Source organism: Raphanus sativus, chromosome 9 (genome assembly GCF_000801105.2).
Source record: "Raphanus sativus cultivar WK10039 chromosome 9, ASM80110v3, whole genome shotgun sequence".
NCBI lineage: Eukaryota > Viridiplantae > Streptophyta > Magnoliopsida > Brassicales > Brassicaceae > Raphanus > Raphanus sativus.
In genome coordinates, this window is record NC_079519.1 from 28,583,488 (window position 1) to 28,600,638 (window position 17,151).

General features: G+C 35.2%; 3 protein-coding genes across 5 annotated transcripts; 2 read left to right on the plus strand and 1 right to left on the minus strand.

Annotated features, from left to right (window-relative positions):
- The first annotated feature begins 780 nt into the window (after positions 1 to 780).
- LOC108828186 (uncharacterized) lies at positions 781 to 4,818 on the plus strand. The gene is given in 10 exon segments (XM_018601788.2): positions 781 to 1,010; positions 1,099 to 1,166; positions 1,254 to 1,646; positions 1,649 to 1,910; positions 1,995 to 2,291; positions 2,377 to 2,685; positions 2,788 to 3,108; positions 3,265 to 4,281; positions 4,364 to 4,391; positions 4,471 to 4,818. Coding segments are annotated over 10 exon segments (2,937 nt in total). The 5' UTR covers positions 781 to 901; the 3' UTR covers positions 4,604 to 4,818.
- Positions 4,819 to 5,302: 484 nt separating this feature from the next.
- LOC108828485 (uncharacterized) lies at positions 5,303 to 11,181 on the plus strand. 3 transcript variants are annotated; one of them, XM_056994543.1, is made up of 8 exons: positions 5,303 to 8,690; positions 8,958 to 9,104; positions 9,309 to 9,428; positions 9,528 to 9,629; positions 9,700 to 9,834; positions 9,935 to 10,033; positions 10,113 to 10,179; positions 10,264 to 11,181. In XM_056994543.1, exons 2-8 carry the CDS (start codon positions 8,997 to 8,999, stop codon positions 11,049 to 11,051), a joined length of 1,419 nt encoding a protein of 472 aa, XP_056850523.1. In that variant the 5' UTR covers positions 5,303 to 8,690; positions 8,958 to 8,996; the 3' UTR covers positions 11,052 to 11,181. The 3 variants fall into 3 exon arrangements, with proteins under 3 accessions (XP_056850523.1, XP_018457697.1, XP_056850522.1); XM_018602195.2 differs by having other exon boundaries at positions 5,303 to 8,077; positions 8,152 to 9,104; XM_056994542.1 differs by having other exon boundaries at positions 5,303 to 9,104.
- Positions 11,182 to 11,206: 25 nt separating this feature from the next.
- On the minus strand, positions 11,207 to 12,530 carry LOC108828486 (16 kDa phloem protein 2). The gene is made up of 5 exons (XM_018602196.2): positions 12,369 to 12,530; positions 11,931 to 11,996; positions 11,724 to 11,850; positions 11,516 to 11,630; positions 11,207 to 11,424 (listed from the first exon to the last, which is right to left on the minus strand). Exons 1-5 carry the CDS (start codon positions 12,433 to 12,435, stop codon positions 11,356 to 11,358), a joined length of 444 nt encoding a protein of 147 aa, XP_018457698.1. The 5' UTR covers positions 12,436 to 12,530; the 3' UTR covers positions 11,207 to 11,355.
- Positions 12,531 to 17,151: the final 4,621 nt, after the last annotated feature.

The following is a 17,151-nucleotide window of genomic DNA, read 5'->3' on the forward strand; positions in this document are numbered from 1 at the left end:
CATATTATAACTTTCTTCAGGACATCATTAACTTTGTTCTTAATAAACCATCTATCTTATTAAAACAGAAACATTATGTTGGATCTAACATTTGTTTTGTAAGTTTTTAAATTAAATACATATTTATACTTTATAGTTAACATACATTAAATCACTAATGTTCTTTTCTTTATACTACTATCCATGTTTCCAAACAATATACTTATTTCTTTATACTACTATCATACTTATTTCTTTATACTACTATCAATGTTTCCAAACAATATATTTTTTATACTACTATCAATGTTTCCAAATAATACAATAATTAATCTTAATTATTTATATCTATCATTTTCTCTTTAAATTTTTGTAGAAACGTCATAATTTCATAAATTGCAAAATAGTGAACTTTAAAATTTCGATTATAAGATTACAAATTATGAAACTACTACAATTTAAATCCAGTTAGATTATATATCGGTCATCCATCAGTTCAATCAGTTAGTCTCGGATTTTAGTGATTTTTTAATATGAATATTTTAGAAACATAAATTGAATTGTCATATCTCCGGATTAACCGGTATAATCATAATCGGGTTGAATTTAAAAATATTGATTTAAATGCAAAAATATTTTAAATACACACTCTTTAAAAATTACCAAAATATTTGTTAAATTATTAGTGAAATTTTTTATTGTAAAATATACCGCGCTTCAAAAGTGCGGGTCAAAATCTAGTACTGTATTATATAAACATCATGACGTACCGGTTTAATCATAAAAAATCAAAAACCCTTTTTGTTTTTGAACACGAAAAAACAAAAACCCTAAACACACACCTTTTCGACATCCACCACCACCACCTCTTCATATCTCTGTCTCTCTTCTTCTTGGTCGTACCTGAACTTGTGGACTGACAATGGCGGAAACGGAATCAGCGGAGATCAACTGCGTGTATGTAGATACGAACCTAGACACCCATCTCATGCTTCCCGTTGACAACAATGAAACCGTCTCCGATTTCAAAGGTGAGAGAACCCACCCACTTAACAACTCTCGGCTTTGTACTCACACTCCATCGAATCTAACGATTGTGGTTGGTTTTGGCATGCATAGAGAAACTATGCAAGGAGCATCTTCACTGTTTCCCAAAAATTGGAGAAATCAATGTCTATGCGGTTAAGGTAACTAACTGTCTTCTTTGTTGTTGTTTTCTCATAAAACGAATTGAGTAAACAATAAACTATTTTTTGTTTTGTTTGTTTTTACAGGTTGAACATCAGAATAAAAGGGGTCTCCTTTTAGATTATCACTTGCCGGATTTTATGTGTTTGAGTTTGGCCTTCGAGGGTCTCAGTAGCAACTGCTGGTTTCTTTCTGTCGATGCCGCCGCCGTGTCTGTACTTGACAAGGCTGAGCTAATGGATGATGCTGATGACAAGTGTTCAGACCATGAGCTGCTTGAGAAGAAGAACAAGCAGATTGCGACTGATTCTCTACCTTTACTTGGATATACTACGCCTGAACGAGATTTGGTAACTCAAGTAGCTGAGAAGACAACAAAGAAGAGGAAGCTGAGAAGTCCGGATGGTGGAAAAGTGGGAAGAAACCTTCCAATCATGATCAGTTGCTGGAGAAGAACAAGGAGATTGCAACTGATTCTCTGCTTTTAGATGGGTATAACAAGAACCAGACTCCTGAAGAAGATTTGGAAACTCCAGTAGTTGAGAAGACGCGTAAGAAGAGGAAGCTGAAAGCTTTTGATGGAGAAACAAGTCTCAAGAAACCTTCGGTTGATGTCAGTCAATCTGCTGCTGCTGCTACAACTGTTTCAAGATTTGATGTTGATGGGAGTCATGACTTAGGTGGAAATGTTGGTTCTGAATCTTCACCCAGAGAAAAACTAGATGATGTTGCAACAGGAAAAGGTAACCTCTTATTTTAGTTATATGGTATAGACTGTAATTCTTGTTATAGTATGAACTCCAATGCGGTTTCTGACTCTTGTGTAGAGATTGAGATGGGGGATAAATCTGTCCAAGAAGATTTGGAAGGAGATAAAATAGAGAACAATGATCTGGTGAGCCACCCAGCAAATCTTTTGGACACTGACAGTGGGTTGACAACCAAACCAGATACAGAGATGAAGAAAAAAAGGCGAAAGAAGAGGTCAGAAGATGACATCAATCAATCTTCTGCTGCTGCTGCTACTCCGAGCGGACTTCCTGCAAATGTAGATGGTGTTGATGCAACTCCTGATTCTCTTCTAATCTCAGGAGGCAATCCTCTCGCAGAAGCAAGTCAGAAAGGTAATTTCAACTCGTTACTATCTACGTTCGGTTCTCTCGGATAATTTTGTATTGTAAACTCATAATGTTATTGGTGATTCTTTAGAAAATGATCTGGCTGAGAATTCTGTCGATGATTTAGCAAAAGATAAAAATGAAACTGAGAATCTAGAGAGTGGCACGGAAATTCATCTGGACGCTAACAATTTAGAGAAAGAGACGAAGAAAGGCTCAAACGATGACATCAATCAATCTTCTTCTGGCGCTGCTGCTACTGTTATAACTTCAGGAGATGTTGTGAATCAGATAAAAGAAGTCCCTGCAGATGTAGATCCTGTTGATACTGCTCCTGAATCTCTTCTAATCTCAAGAGGAGAAAATCTTGATATTCATTTTGCAGAAGCAAGTCAGAAAGGTAATAAACAGTTTTGTTACTGAATTTTAATTTTTAATGCATAATGCATTCTCGTAGTGTTTCTATTATCAACTGATAATTTTTTTTGTTGATTCTGGGTAGACACTGAGATGGTTGAGAAATCTGTTGAAGATGTGGGAAGAGACAATACTGGAACTGATAATATAGCGAGCTGCCCTGAAAATCATTTGGACACTAACAGTGGGTTGACAACCAGACCAGATACAGAGAAGAAAAAAAAGCGAAAGAAGAGATCAAAAGATGACAGTAATGGAGTTCCTTCTGCTTCTGCTGCTATTACAACAACTTCAAGAGATATTGTGAATGAGATAAATGGAGTTCCTGCTACTGTAGATCCTGTCGATGCTACTCCTGCATCTCTTCCTATGTCAGGAGGCACCGTTGCAGAATCAAGTCAGAAAGGTAATTTCAGTTCTTTGTTGAATTTAGTTTTCTTCTGAATCAGATCTCAGGGAGTTTGTGTTATCAACTCGTAATGTATCTTGGTTGAGTTTTGTATGCTCTAACATGTCACTGTGAGAGTTTCGTTCAACTTATATGATATAATTGCTTGTGTAGGAAATGAGATGGTGGAGAAGATTGATGACGATGTTGGAAGTGGAAAAGCTATACAAAGTGCTGAAGATAGCATCCAGACCAATAACGTTGAAGTAGATGTTGCTGATGGGACTAAGTCTGTGAAGCCTACGAAGAAGAGAAAGTCCAAAAAAGCCAAGACCCTAACTGAAGAAGATACTCCGGTCGCTTCTGGTACACAGAATGTTGCAGCTATCGAAGCTGTAGATGGAGAAGGGACTGATAATGTCATCAGAAATGTATTAGATTCTTTGCAGGAAAAGAATGAAACTGAGGGAGATCTGGACAGAACTGGGAAGAAATCAAGCAAGAAAGCGAAGAAGAAACACTCTTCTAAAGTTGCGGAGTCCCAAGTCTTGTCAGTTGAAGTAAACAATGCTGCCCTGGTGGAGACTCCTCCTCTCATCAACAACCCTAAAGACACTGATGTCTTATGCACGCCAACTAAGAAAGATGCTGAGAGTGATGCTTCACTGTTGAAAAAGAGTTCTGAGATTGCTGAAGATAATAGCCTTTCCAAGAAAAGTCCAACAGAGAAGGTTGATATGGGAGATAATTTTGGTTGCAGCCCAAATCAAGATCAAGTGGCTGGTGGAGCTAAATCTAAAAAGAAGGAGAAGAAGAAGGGGCTTGATCTTCATCCAAGCGGTTCCATCGCGGGTTCATTGAACTCAGTGAAACCGAAAGAGAAAAAATCTAGAGGTCAACAACAACCAGCTAGCTCAGGTGCTAGTCATTTGAAGTCAGTGGCTAAGAGTGGACGCAGTGGATCCGTGAAAACCACTGTCAGCAGCAAGAAACAAGTGGTGAAGAAAAGCTCTAAACCGGTAGCAGTGGACAACAAGAGGAAGACGAATTTCTTTGAGAATGCTGAGAATTGTAATTCGTCAGAGGATGAACATAATAACAAGACTTGTGATGATGTCTCCACCAAAACACCATCAGATTATTCATCAGAGAATGATAGTGATGTGACTTCTATGTCCAGGAAGCAGCAAGGTAACCAACCATATGAATCCCAAAATAATATAACATGCTCTTCCCAGATATGCTGAGTTTTTTTTATTGTTGATTTGGACAGGAAACAATCTGTCTGGAGGAGCAAATAAGTGAGTGAGACCAGTTAATTGGGTATTATTTTGATACTTATATATGCTGATAGAACTTTGATGTCTTGTGAACACACAGGTTTGAAGGGAGCCTACAAGATTTGCTGAGAAGGTCAAGCAGTTACAAGAAGGCTTTAATCAGAGCTCAGTCACAACCCGATATAGATGATGACTCTCCGATAGATTGCGTCCCAGATAGCCAAGGCGTCTAAGAGTTAACGACTAAAAAAAACCGAAAGTGATGCTTTAAATTTTTCAAAAGAAAAAAGTGACAGTTTTGCCTCTTCCCGACATTTTATGTCTGATGAGAAGAGTTGGTCATTGTTGCAACACTATCTATCTATGTTTCTGGCTTTCTGTAAAAACACTTACGTTTGTGTTATTGGTTCCGTTTGTGTTATCCATCTATCATCTATTTTTTTCGCCATTACTTCAATTATTGACACAATGATTGGATTATAAACGTACAATATAAGATACCTATTCTTATAGGTCAAGGAAGGTTAACTTCGTCAAAACTATTAATCTTTAATAGGAATTTTGTTTGTTTCCTTCTCATATAATACAAGTCCATGCCAAGATCTCGTAACTAAATAAATCTTAAGCTTAGCTCATCCACAACTTAGAATAAACATAACGACAAGAAGCTCTTCCCGGAGTAAAGATAATGAAGCTCTGGAACACAAGATTATCGTTTCTAATCATTGTGATCTTTATTTTCGTGGGGCTTCATTTTTCCTCAGAAGGCCGCAGACTACCAAGCACGACGTCAATGGAGGAGTTTCAAGAACGGTTCCGACAATTAAGAACAATTAGTACCGGCGAAAAGTACAAGCAGATCTACAGAGTATCACTTAAGAAAATTCCCGGCGGTCCAAACCCACTTCACAACAAATGATAAGTAACATATTTATTTCATTTATGTTAAAGATTTCATTTGATTAACATTTAGACCAAAAAAAGGAATAAAGTGTATTACATATTTTTTTCTGAACACCAAAAAAAAAAAAAAAAAGAGTGTATTACATAGGAGAAGGGAGAAAAGTGCTCTGCCTTCTCTCTAAAAAGTTCCCACCGTACCCAATCGACCGGCCGACGGAGTGGGCTCCTTATGCCACCGTCGGCCCGGTTTCCTCCTGTTCCTCTCCGTTTTCCGTTCTTTTGTTTCCTAGTCTAAGGTTTTTTTTTCTTTCTTAGTAGATCTAGTGTTTCCGGCGTTGCGCTTTTCTCGAGGCGGACGTTCGGCTCTGGTAACCGCCGTGGCTCCTTTCTCAGGTGAACGGTCGGCTTTTGTAACCGCCGTGGCTCCTTACTCAGGTGAACGGGCGGCTTTAGTTATCTTGGAAGGCGGAGGCTCGTTTTGCTCCGGTTGTTTGTGGGTGGTGTCTCGGTGTCGGTTTGAGGCGGCGATGGGAAATTATCCCTTTGAATGAAGCGTTGGTGGAGTTAGGGTTTGGGGTCTTTATGATCCGGTTTCGCGATTCACTTGTTTAGGGTTTGAAGTGGTTCAAAGGTTGAGGAGATCTCGATAGATCGATGGAATCTCCCGGCGTGAAGACAAGGGGTGTCGAACGGGGTTGGTTTCGTCGGAGGCTCGTCTGTTTCCGAGATCCGATGAAACGTGTTTTCAGTTTGATGTTGTTCCGGCGGTGCTGTGGCGGAGATGGACAAGTTGAGGCGGTTGTGTTGTGTGTCGCACTCACTGAGCAGTCTTTTCCTCGATTTGAGCCTCCTTGGTTCGTGCTCCGACCAGATCGTACGGAGATGGAGCGCGGAGGCGGCAGAGCTTCTTTAGGCGCTAGGGTTTTCAGGTTTGTGGGCCTTTGGGCCGGTTTGATTTGTTGGGTGTCCAATATGTATGGGCTTTGTAAGACTTTTGGGCTTTAGCCTTTTTTAATATAAATTTCTAGATGAAAAAAAAAAAAAGAGTGTATTACATAGGGTGTGTAAATAATGTGTCAATTGATTGTATTGTTGTATTAATTTATGTGAGAACTGTGACAGGAAAATAACTAATACGTATGTAAAAGATCAACTAATTTAGGAATTTGGTTTTGTATATATATATATATATATATATATATATATATATGAAGAATTTATTTTTAATACTTTGATAATGGGCTGTTATAATAAGCATCTTCCATATATATGGAAGTTTGTCAGAGGTCGTAATTTTTAATGTCGTTTGTCCAACTCAAATAATTTAGTTATCTTTTCTTGATCTAAGTTAATTTGTCATCCACATACGTATCTGTACTCCCAAAATATCCTATTTTCGGATCGGATCTCAGATAGTATCAAGATCTTGGATATTAAGTCTCAGCCTCACTTATTCATGTTGTTTTTAAGTCTCGGATGTCCAATTAATACAAAACATACAGTAGAAATTCTATAAATTAATACTCGATATATTAATAAACACGTTAAATTAATAATTTTTTTGGTCTCAAATTGAATCGGTTCAAAATACGACACAAATCAATAAGATAATATTTTTTTGAAAATCCTAGGTAAATATATATGTGGTGCCACTAAAATTATAAATTAATAATTTATAGTATAAACATTTCATATAAGTACAGACAAACCATTTTATTATATGTTTTATATTCATAAATCAATTATCTTTATATTGTTTAATATTTCAATATATTTTCATGATATTTAGTAAAATTATATCTAAAACTACATTTAAATTCTATGGAAATATTTATGTACACCAAATTATATAATAAAAGTCATTTGAAATTTGCATTTCAAAATTTTAATTAATGTATATACAGTAAAATTATTTTTTTTCTTATTTTAGAAAAAAATATTTTAAATAAAAAATCTAAAATATTTTTTTTATAATAACTAAAATATTATAATCCATTCATTATTAATTTATTGAATTTATACCGTTAACGGTTACACTTTCTTGTATAACAGTAAATCAATAATTATTGATTCACAATCAAAGTCAACAAATGTGTAGGCACTGCCATGTGTTTGTCCCCTTTCATGTTTTTTTAAATAAATATTTAGTTATATTAATCTATCTGAAGATTGGGAATTCAGATGATGATTATAAGCTTAATTCGAACAAACATTGTAAATCAAACTTAGTAAATTAATTGTCAATTCTCATCATCTCTTAGAGAAACACAGTAAGTACTATAACAAACTCTGTTTTTTGGTTTGTCAATTACGTATGTGTGTTGTTTCATGGTTTTTCAAATCATACGTACATAAGATATTATAGTGATGTTTTATTTTTATATTATGACATAGTGATGTTTTATTTTTATATGATGACTATGATTTGGTTTAAATATTTATGAATATATATTATATATATGTATATAGGTGTATCCTTGCCGTACCCGTATCCATAAATTTTAAGTTTAGCCGTTTCCCGTCCCCGCTCCCGTCCCCGTATCTGTGCCCGTATCCGTCCCGGTGCAACATAGTAAATTGGTCCATCATCTTTAGAAAATCAATTTCCGTTCTTTATCATTGATGTTATCACATAAGTGCAGTGTTCACCTTGATACCTCGATTACCGGTGAATTCTTCCGTGACATGGTTCATGACGATCTATTCAAACTCGCAATCTTCATTGAAGAGATCGCCATGAACCATGTCACGATAGCAAACCTCACGGTAGCAAACCTCACGGTAGCTTTCACTCACAAAACCCGGTAAGGAATGAAGAATCAGTAGAGACCGGAGTGAACACTAGCGATTAACATTCCATTATAACGTCTGATTGCAGCCACAACATTCCTAGCCAAAAGCCAATCAGATCCTGCAATAAAAGATGCGAATTTACCTGCCAAAACACTCAAGTAGACATATTGGCACTGGGACGGTCAACTCGCTGCCAGGTCTCCTCCATGCAAATAACCAGCTGACTCGAGCACGGTTGACGAACGCAGCCCTGGTCTGAATGAGAGAACCCCATCCAGTCTTCTATGCGCTTCTGGACTTCATTCCGCTGGAGACATAATTGTCCCCTTTTCATGTTGTTTTTTTTTAAAATCTTTAATGTAATAAATATTTTTAACATGAAAATCAACAATGTTTTATTTTTAAAAATGTAGTTTTTTTAGATAACAGTGAGAATCCGACGACCGATGTCAACCGACTGATCCCACGAAATCTGCATCAGTCATATATTCTTACCGTTTAAGACAGCACAGGTGGCCAGCGGAGATTGAACTGCATGTTTATTCTTCAAACGCCAGTAACCCAAGTCCACCGGTTAAAAAAAGAAAATATAGTTTTTGTGTGCGGAAATACTATGATTAAAAGGTAAGTATGATCCTTGCTAAAAAAAAGGGTAAAGTATGATCAACATCTCTACATAAAATTATTGACTAGAGATGAAACACCGGATCGATTCTTACAGGGGTTAAGGGTTTAATAAAAAGGTTGGGGTTAATATCGATAGTAAAGATTTTACAAGGACAATAACATGCAAAGTTATCTGATCTTACTGTCACGTGTTCACTAACCAATTGCACCACGTGTCACACGATAACTTTATGATCAGAGTTACTTTCTTCTGTTCTGTCAAAGACACACAAACCCTCTGTTTCAGTCCGGACAAGAACAAAAATGCTCCGCCAGCTTCCGCCAACTATCACGGCGGATGAAACGCCGGAATGGCTTCCCGTCGGTTGGATAGTTCACTCCACGGCTCTAAAACGCGGTCGCCAAACTAAAGTAAAAATCTTCTTTACTCTTTTTTAGCTTATGTGTTGGCTCGTCTTCCAATGCAGACATGGATCTTTAATCTCTATAGTGTATGAGTTTCCCTGTCAGCTATTGAGAAGATTTAACCTCTAAAGAAGAAATATTTGTTTTTTTTTTGGGGGGCTTTGTAATAATGCATGCTGATGGGAAAGTTTACACATTTTTTGGTTAAAGACTTACACGCATTTGAGAACGGGAAGGAAGCTCGCCACCAAGGATCAAGTTATCGAGTTCATTAGAATGGATGAGATTCGAGAGCACAGAGAATCCGCTATCCTGAGAAAGAAAGCACTTGTATGTTACATGATTGATGATTTAACACACTTGGTCCTCTTTATTTTCAAAGTTTCTTTCTTTTGTGTCTTGTTTATGTTTCTGTCTCTTGTATTTCAGTTAAAAGCCTTACAAGATGAAGAGGAGGCTGTAAGAGAAAGGGCATCACGGCTTCAGAATGATCTGGGGAGTATATCTTATTGTAGAAATCCATATTATGAGGTATTATAATCTTTTGTATAATTAGTTTAGATATCCGTTGTCAGAAGTGAAAGATGTTTTCTTCTTGTAGATGTATGACAACAACAATATTTCTAGTGGGTTGAATCCCCATTCAGAACAAGAAGTACCACAGTGTCAGACCACTAATGAATCTGAAGCAGCTTCGTTTGATAATAAACTAGAGGAAACCGGGAGCGAGTACATTGTAAGTTGTTGTTGTAGTTCCCTATTACAAGTTTTGCTTAGAATCTTGTAGTAGCTGATAGATGCTCTACTTTTATAATCCTATGGTTGACAACTACAAGACGTATGATTATAACACGGAGGAAGAAGATTGGTCAGAGAATGAGGGCAAAGGTTCCCAAGAGAATGTGGAGACTTTCTCTAACGTTACCTCTACTCCTGTAAGTGACTTTTGTCTTTACAGTATGTTTCTTCTTCTTCTCTAACAAATGTAAGGATGGGAGTTCTGTTTACTTGTAGCTACGGTTACAACCAGAAAGGATGACGAAACTGGATTCTAGAGCAATAAATCAATGTCTTCTTGAAGGTAAAAGAGAAATAATTAATAATTACTGAAAAGTTTGTTGGTTTAGTGAATGAAGAAGAACCGTCTGTTTCTCTATTTAACCAGATGAAGAAAACATTCAAGAAGTTGAGACCTCAAAAGCAAAAGAAGATGGTTTGAAAGAGTCTTTTGGAGAAGAAAACTTGCAGGTTGTTGATAAGGCGAGGGAGATCCCGGGTTTGTCTGGATCATTTACTATTGAAATCAACCTCAACTGTGAACCTCCTTTAGGTGATAGTTTGGTAGAGAAAGACTGGAATCAAATTGGGAACCAAGAGAGTGACTTGTCTCAGGAACCAGGGAATAAGAGCGAAGAGACTCTAAACACTCAAGCTACTACGCAGGAAGAAACTGCTACGGAGTTGAGAGGACCAGATGATGTCATCAACACCATTAAGCTTGGTTTAAACCCCTCTCCTGTTACCCCACAGGAAAAGAACATCAGTGGCTCTAAAAAGCGGAAGAAGAGCGCAGAACCATGTTCATCTAAGAAGAAAGACAAAAGGACACCAAGGAAACCGCAGGGAGGGAAGGGAAGTTCGAGCGAGAAAACACCTGTTGAATGGCCTGAACCGTGCCCAAACTTCCCATTTGAGCCTCTCACAATTTCACAGGATGATGACTCAGTAATCCGCAGGTACCTTGAGCAATACTATACAGCTGCAGGGAGCGCTGATGGTAACGTACATTTACCTGATTTCGGATTGCCTAGCTTCTCCAACATCATCAAAGTCTCACAGAATGAAGAACCTGAATCCAAGAAATCTCTTGATCCTCCATGTGTAGCAAGTTCAAGCTTACCTCGTTGCGTGTCCATGGTTGTTACTATGCAACAGACAGTTGCAGGGAACTAAAGACACTTCAAACAAGCTCTTTAATCTAAGCTGCATAAAGACCTTTAGTACTAGTATATGGATGTAGCTAACAACCGTGTAACTTATGATCATAAATTAGTATTTGTAAAATATTTATTTGTTGTCATAACCAGACACTTAAACAAGACAAAAAGAATCAAAAATCTCTGGAGCTTTTAATCATTAAATCCAAACAGAACACAAGAATAATAATAATAAACATAACAAGACAAAGGAACAGTTTATTGTCAAGACTCAAAATGAAACAGTAAACACACACATTTGGTGTTTTTGATCTCTTTAATTAGTAAGAAGCTTCAGAGTTTTTCCAGCCTCCATAAGACTCCTCTTCAAACCCCCTGCTTCGGTTTTCCTACCAAACAAACAAACACATTGTTCTCCAGAGTCTCAAACTTAACAAAACCTAATCAAGAAGGATGCTTGTTTTAGTGTTTAATTTATACCGAAGGTTTGAAGGATAATGCGATCCAGATCTCGCCTTTGAACTCTCCATCTTTCACCACATTGTATGCACTTGGTGGGATCTCTCCTTCCAAGAAAACCGGCTCCAATGGAAGGCTACATCGTTTTCAAAAACACATCTCCTTAACTTAGGTTCTAAAACCAAAAAAAAAAAAGAAGTTATGGTTATTGTTGTGTAAAAGATCTTACGTTGCTTCACCAACATGATCATCCTCTGTGCCAACATCTTTGTCAAAGATTTTGGCTTTTAGCTCTGTTGTTCCTTCAGAGACATTGAAGATAAATGTCTCGTTCCATTCTGGAGTCGTGCCTTGTCCTGCAAACAAAAGTTCATGATTTTTTTTTCTTCAGAAGTCTTGGAAACACAAAAGGATCTTTGATTGACAGAGCTTATACCTGATGCGACATTGCTCTTCTGATCTTGAGTCCGACAAGTGAATTGCACATAAGGATCCATGCTGTCTGTTTATAAAGGCATCACGAATAAGTCAACGTATATAATATGCAACCGATCTAACATCTTTTTTTTTTGGTCAAATCAACCGATCTAAACATCTTTGATCTGATTCTTGAGAAGAAATAAATCCATATTTACATGTCCATAACCACCAACTAGAGATCACAAGAATACAATGACTAGCAGAAGATCAAGAATGTTAATCTGTGATCAAATTTGCATAATACGGATTCATATCAAGATTTTAGATCTTCCACACGTGCATATATACAAATTCGCAGATTTAACACGTTTCATTCAGACAAGACCCATCAACAAAATTCACACTAGAGACAGGGTTGTAAGGATTCAGACACTAATATCAGATCAGATCTTACTCAGAAAATCTGTGTCCTCAAGTCCTTTGGCGCTGACAAGAACAACTTCAAGAGTTCCATGAGGCATCTTTCTTCTCTCTTCTTGTCTGTTTTTCTTTTTTGTTTAATTGTCAGAGAAAATATGAAAGGTTGAGATCCCAATAAAGAGATGTTATGCTTTTGTCTGATTGGTTGGACTTTTAAGAAAGAAATCAAATACTATGTACTTTTCATTTCCAGATTTAGCTGTCGTGAAACAATGTGCCAGCTGTTTTTTCCTTTTATTTTCCTTTATATTAGAGTAATTAACAATACTTTCTGTTTGTTAAAATAGTTATAAATCTTGGTCAAACTTATACAGATATTTTCCAAAAATTAAAAACATAAATGACATTGTATTATTACAAGTGTCACTTTAGTTTTTTTCATTTTGTTTAAAAATAAGTATCGTTTTACGATTCTAATGTAATTTTGTACTCCCTCTGTTTTTAAAGATGTATGTTTTAGGAATTTTTTTTGTTTCAAAAAGATGTATTTTTCATATTTTCAATGTAATTTTTGTCAACTAATTATGAATAATTGTGAATCTCAAAAACATTAATTGCATTTCTTGAAATTTTATTGGTTTAGAAATATAGGAAATATAAAATAACAAAAAACTATGCACTAATAAGTAAATTTTAATATGTTTTATTAAAAAGTGTGAAAATCTCAAAACATGTATTATTTAAAAACAGAGGGAGTATATTAAATATAACTTTTACCTTTTTGAATAACCAATAGATTTTTATTTAAATCATGATTAGTTATTTTATTATTCATTAAATAAAAATATATTAATCAATTATATAAATTTTAGTCTCTGTGAAAAGTGTCAAAATGACATTTATTTAGAAGCGGAGAGAATACAGTATTACAAATTCAAGTGAGGAGAGCACATCCCAAGGGTTGAAATACTTTTAAAATATTTTAACTACAAAACTACAATTTCCTTACGGGATAAAATATGAATAGTTGCTGTCGTTAAAAAAAATATGAATTGTTGCATTTGTATTATTTGATAATATGATGGAGTGAGTTTTCAATAATCCAACATATTTTAATTAGTGATATTAATTTAAGACAGTTTTCGAAATTTGACATCTAAGAAAACCTTAATAGGGTGTTTTAGTACTCCCTCCGTTTTTTAAAGATCCATATTCTAGGAAAAAAATTTGTTTTAAAAAGATACATTTTTTACTTTTTCAATGTATTATTTAATGAAAATCTGTTAACTTCAAAAAAATTAATTGTGTTTATTGGATTTTTATTGGTTAAAAGTTATGGAAAATTGTTATTCACAAAAATTAATGCATTTTTAATGTGATTTTTTAATATATGTGAAAAATCTAGAATATGTATCTTTCAAAAAGAGAGAGAGTATATTTTATTATGTTTTTGTTTTACCAACACTTAGTTGATCTTCCGGCATATATGCATGTCTAAGGAAAGGACAAGGGTTCGAGATACGTTGGGAGCACGAAATATTCCTCCGAAGGAGGGAAAACAGTCACATCCTGGGGGATTTCGGCCCGGATAAAGTCTTGATAGTGCTCAACCTTTTAGTTATAAAAAATATATTTAATTAATTTTTTCAAAAAAAATTATATGTTTAAGAAGAATTTAACATAAAATTTTATCATAATAATTTCAAATAAAATTCTTGATATTTTAAATATTTAATTAGAATTAAGATTTAACATATTTAACTAGTGGTGTGTATTAATATCTTTTTACTTTATTTTTGAGAGACCATAGTCTGGTACTACTAATTTTTTTTTCAAAAACAATCAATATGATATTTATTATATTTTTAATTACTTGCTTTCATTTCTATGTGTACAATCTTGGTAACATTTAACGTTAACTTTAACTGATTATTGACCAAAATTGAATAAAACAAAATTTACAAGGGTTTCAGTATAATTGTAGAAGATGTATAAAAGAAAGAGTTGGTGTTTAGGTGCTGACTGGTTTTCCTGCTACCACTCGCAAACGCAACTTTTGCGATTCATAGCGGTTGTTGGCGTTTCGAAACAATCACAGAAAACGCTACAAATCGCTTCAAACCGCTTCAAACTGCTCCGAACCTCTTAAAATCAAAAGCTGATTCCAGCTAGCGTTTGCGGTTGCGGGCGGTTGCGGGAGGGTACATTTTTTTTCTTTAAAAACAGAATAAATAAAAATAATACTAAAAATATCCAATAAAAATTTTCAATTGAAATAACAGAAATTGTAAAATGTATTCATATTATATTTCAATTTATATTATAAAAATTCAGAACTAAAATATTTTCTATGCATTTTTAAAATTGAATAATATGATTTTATAAATATAAATTTTATATTTATCATATTATATGATTTTTTAATATTTTTATAATTACATAAAATGTAAATATTGTTAAATTATTATTTAACAGATGTTGTGTTTGGTAATTTACCAGTCATAAGAGTCCCGCAAACGCAATAATTTCTAACAGTTGTACCAGTCGTATAAATCTCTAGAAAACGTTTAAAACTGCAACCACCCGCACCCGCAAACTCCCGCAACCGCAACCGCAACCGCTGCGGTTACACCAGTCAGGCCCTTAGTCTAGTTCGTATTCTAGGTTTTGTAAACAACTATGTCATTAGGTGAGAATCTGAGATTATATTCTACATGCACGCATACATGTAATTTTATTTTTATTTTCAAAAAGAATTTTGACCATGCATGATTATATTTTCTGCGATCAGCGATGGCAGAGCCTGGCGGGCCAGGTACGTATTCAACTCTGAACGTAAGGATCCAAAGAGTAACCGAAGTCCTTACCTACCATTTTCTCCTGTCTCCGATACGAGCCTGGTTCTGAGCCCGTGGATAAGTGTGATTATCTTCCATGCATAAGACGACGTGAGGATGAAAGACCTTTCCTCACGCCAGAGGAAGAGAAACGCCTCTTTGAAGAACAAGTCGAGAATAGCCAGGTTGGCTTTTGATTTTCATCTAATTAAGAACCTTTGTCTAAGGGAATCTATAATCTTGTGATTTTGTAATTAGGGTTTTGACATCAACTTTGAGGAGTTCCGCTGCGTTTTCAATTCAGGGGCGAAGCTACGTTGGTGTGTATGGGTGCACGTGCACCCTTAATTATTTAGGAATTTAACTTTTCCAATGTACATATGAGTTGCAATTGGTTCATTTGGCTAACAGTGCACCCACAATTTACGTACCAGTTGATTTCGATGAAAACTACTATTTCAAGGATACAGACACCACCAGAGGAGTAATAGAGAGGCTCTCTCGGGAATCACTTGACCGATACAATAACAAGATGGTCTGAATATGTTAAAACATATCGGCAGCAGTACCGGTCTGAATATGTTTTTATCTTCTGCTTCTTCTCTTAAATTTTTTATTTCGATGAATGTTTTGTTTTAAACACTTATGTTTCACAGGCTAAATGTTTTGAATTTGTCGAGGTTATCAAAGCCAATACTCACCCGACCGGTACTGCTGCCGATATGTTTTACATTACCTTTAGAGCTAAGGAGCCTTCAGATGATCACCCAAAAGACTTCCAAGCTATGGTCTGCTATTTCTGTTATACCTCAAACAAGTACCACTCCTGCCAGCTAAAACCTGAGAAGAAAGGTACTCTTAATTCAGCTTTTGGATCTAGATCAACCATTAAGTCTGCAGCAATGTCATAAATGGGTTGCGTTTTGCATCATTCTTTTCTACTTGTTATGATACTGTGCTCTACTTATTTGGATTGTTTTGGCAGTTCACTCCATTGAACCGGCTGAAAAAGAAGATGCCAAGAAAATCAGGTACATGAAATATCTATCTACAAAAAAGTGTTCTTTACTTTGTTGTGTGGTTCTGTCTAGATGTGTCTTTCTTTACTTAGTTTTACATGGTTCTTGCTCTATCTATATAAATAAAAATGTGGTTTTCATCACTTTGATGAATGTTGGTTGTCTTTAATTGATATTATCAGGCTGGCAGAGCAGCTATCTGTACTAGTTTTACCGTTTGCGTTGTTCGTTTATTGTGTTCAAAGTTAAATTTCTGTTCTGTTTCTTTGCTGTTCGTTTGGTGTTTTCGAAGTGTCCCCAAGTTCTGTTTTTTTTTGTTATTCAAACATTAGCTAGTTTTGATTCTGGTTTTTTACTAGCATTATAAAAAGAAGGCTTTGAACTAGTGACTAGTAACAATATGATTACCTTTTCTCTCTTCACCTAACTATTTTGTTTCCTCACCAACTTTCACTAGTTCACTCTGTTTTCACCCGGTTAAATTTCCTTTATCTATTCACCTCCTCTCTATAAAAGGGAGATTTCACTGACTTCTAAGCATAGACGTTGGGTTCGAATCCATTCCTCTCGAGATCCAGGTACTTCAGGTCTTAGACGTTTGAACCTAACTAGGTATTTAGAAATTTTTGGTTTATGTGTGGATTGGTTTCTTTCGGACTTGGGTCAAGGTTAGTCTATAGTTATACATATAAAATACAGTAATTTTTTGTACTTAGTAGGTTAAAGAATTTAGGATCCAAAAAGACCTGAAATACCAGAACTTTGTCAAGATTTATCTGAAATCCATTATACTTATCTAAAATTTTGTAAATAACTAAAATAAACTATAAATAACTATAATTAAACATTTTAAAACTCTAAATTTGATGATTAAAATTTCATATTACTTAAATACCATTAAAAATAATAAAGATTACTAATAAAAAGACATCTATCTTATTAAAACAGAAACATTATGTTG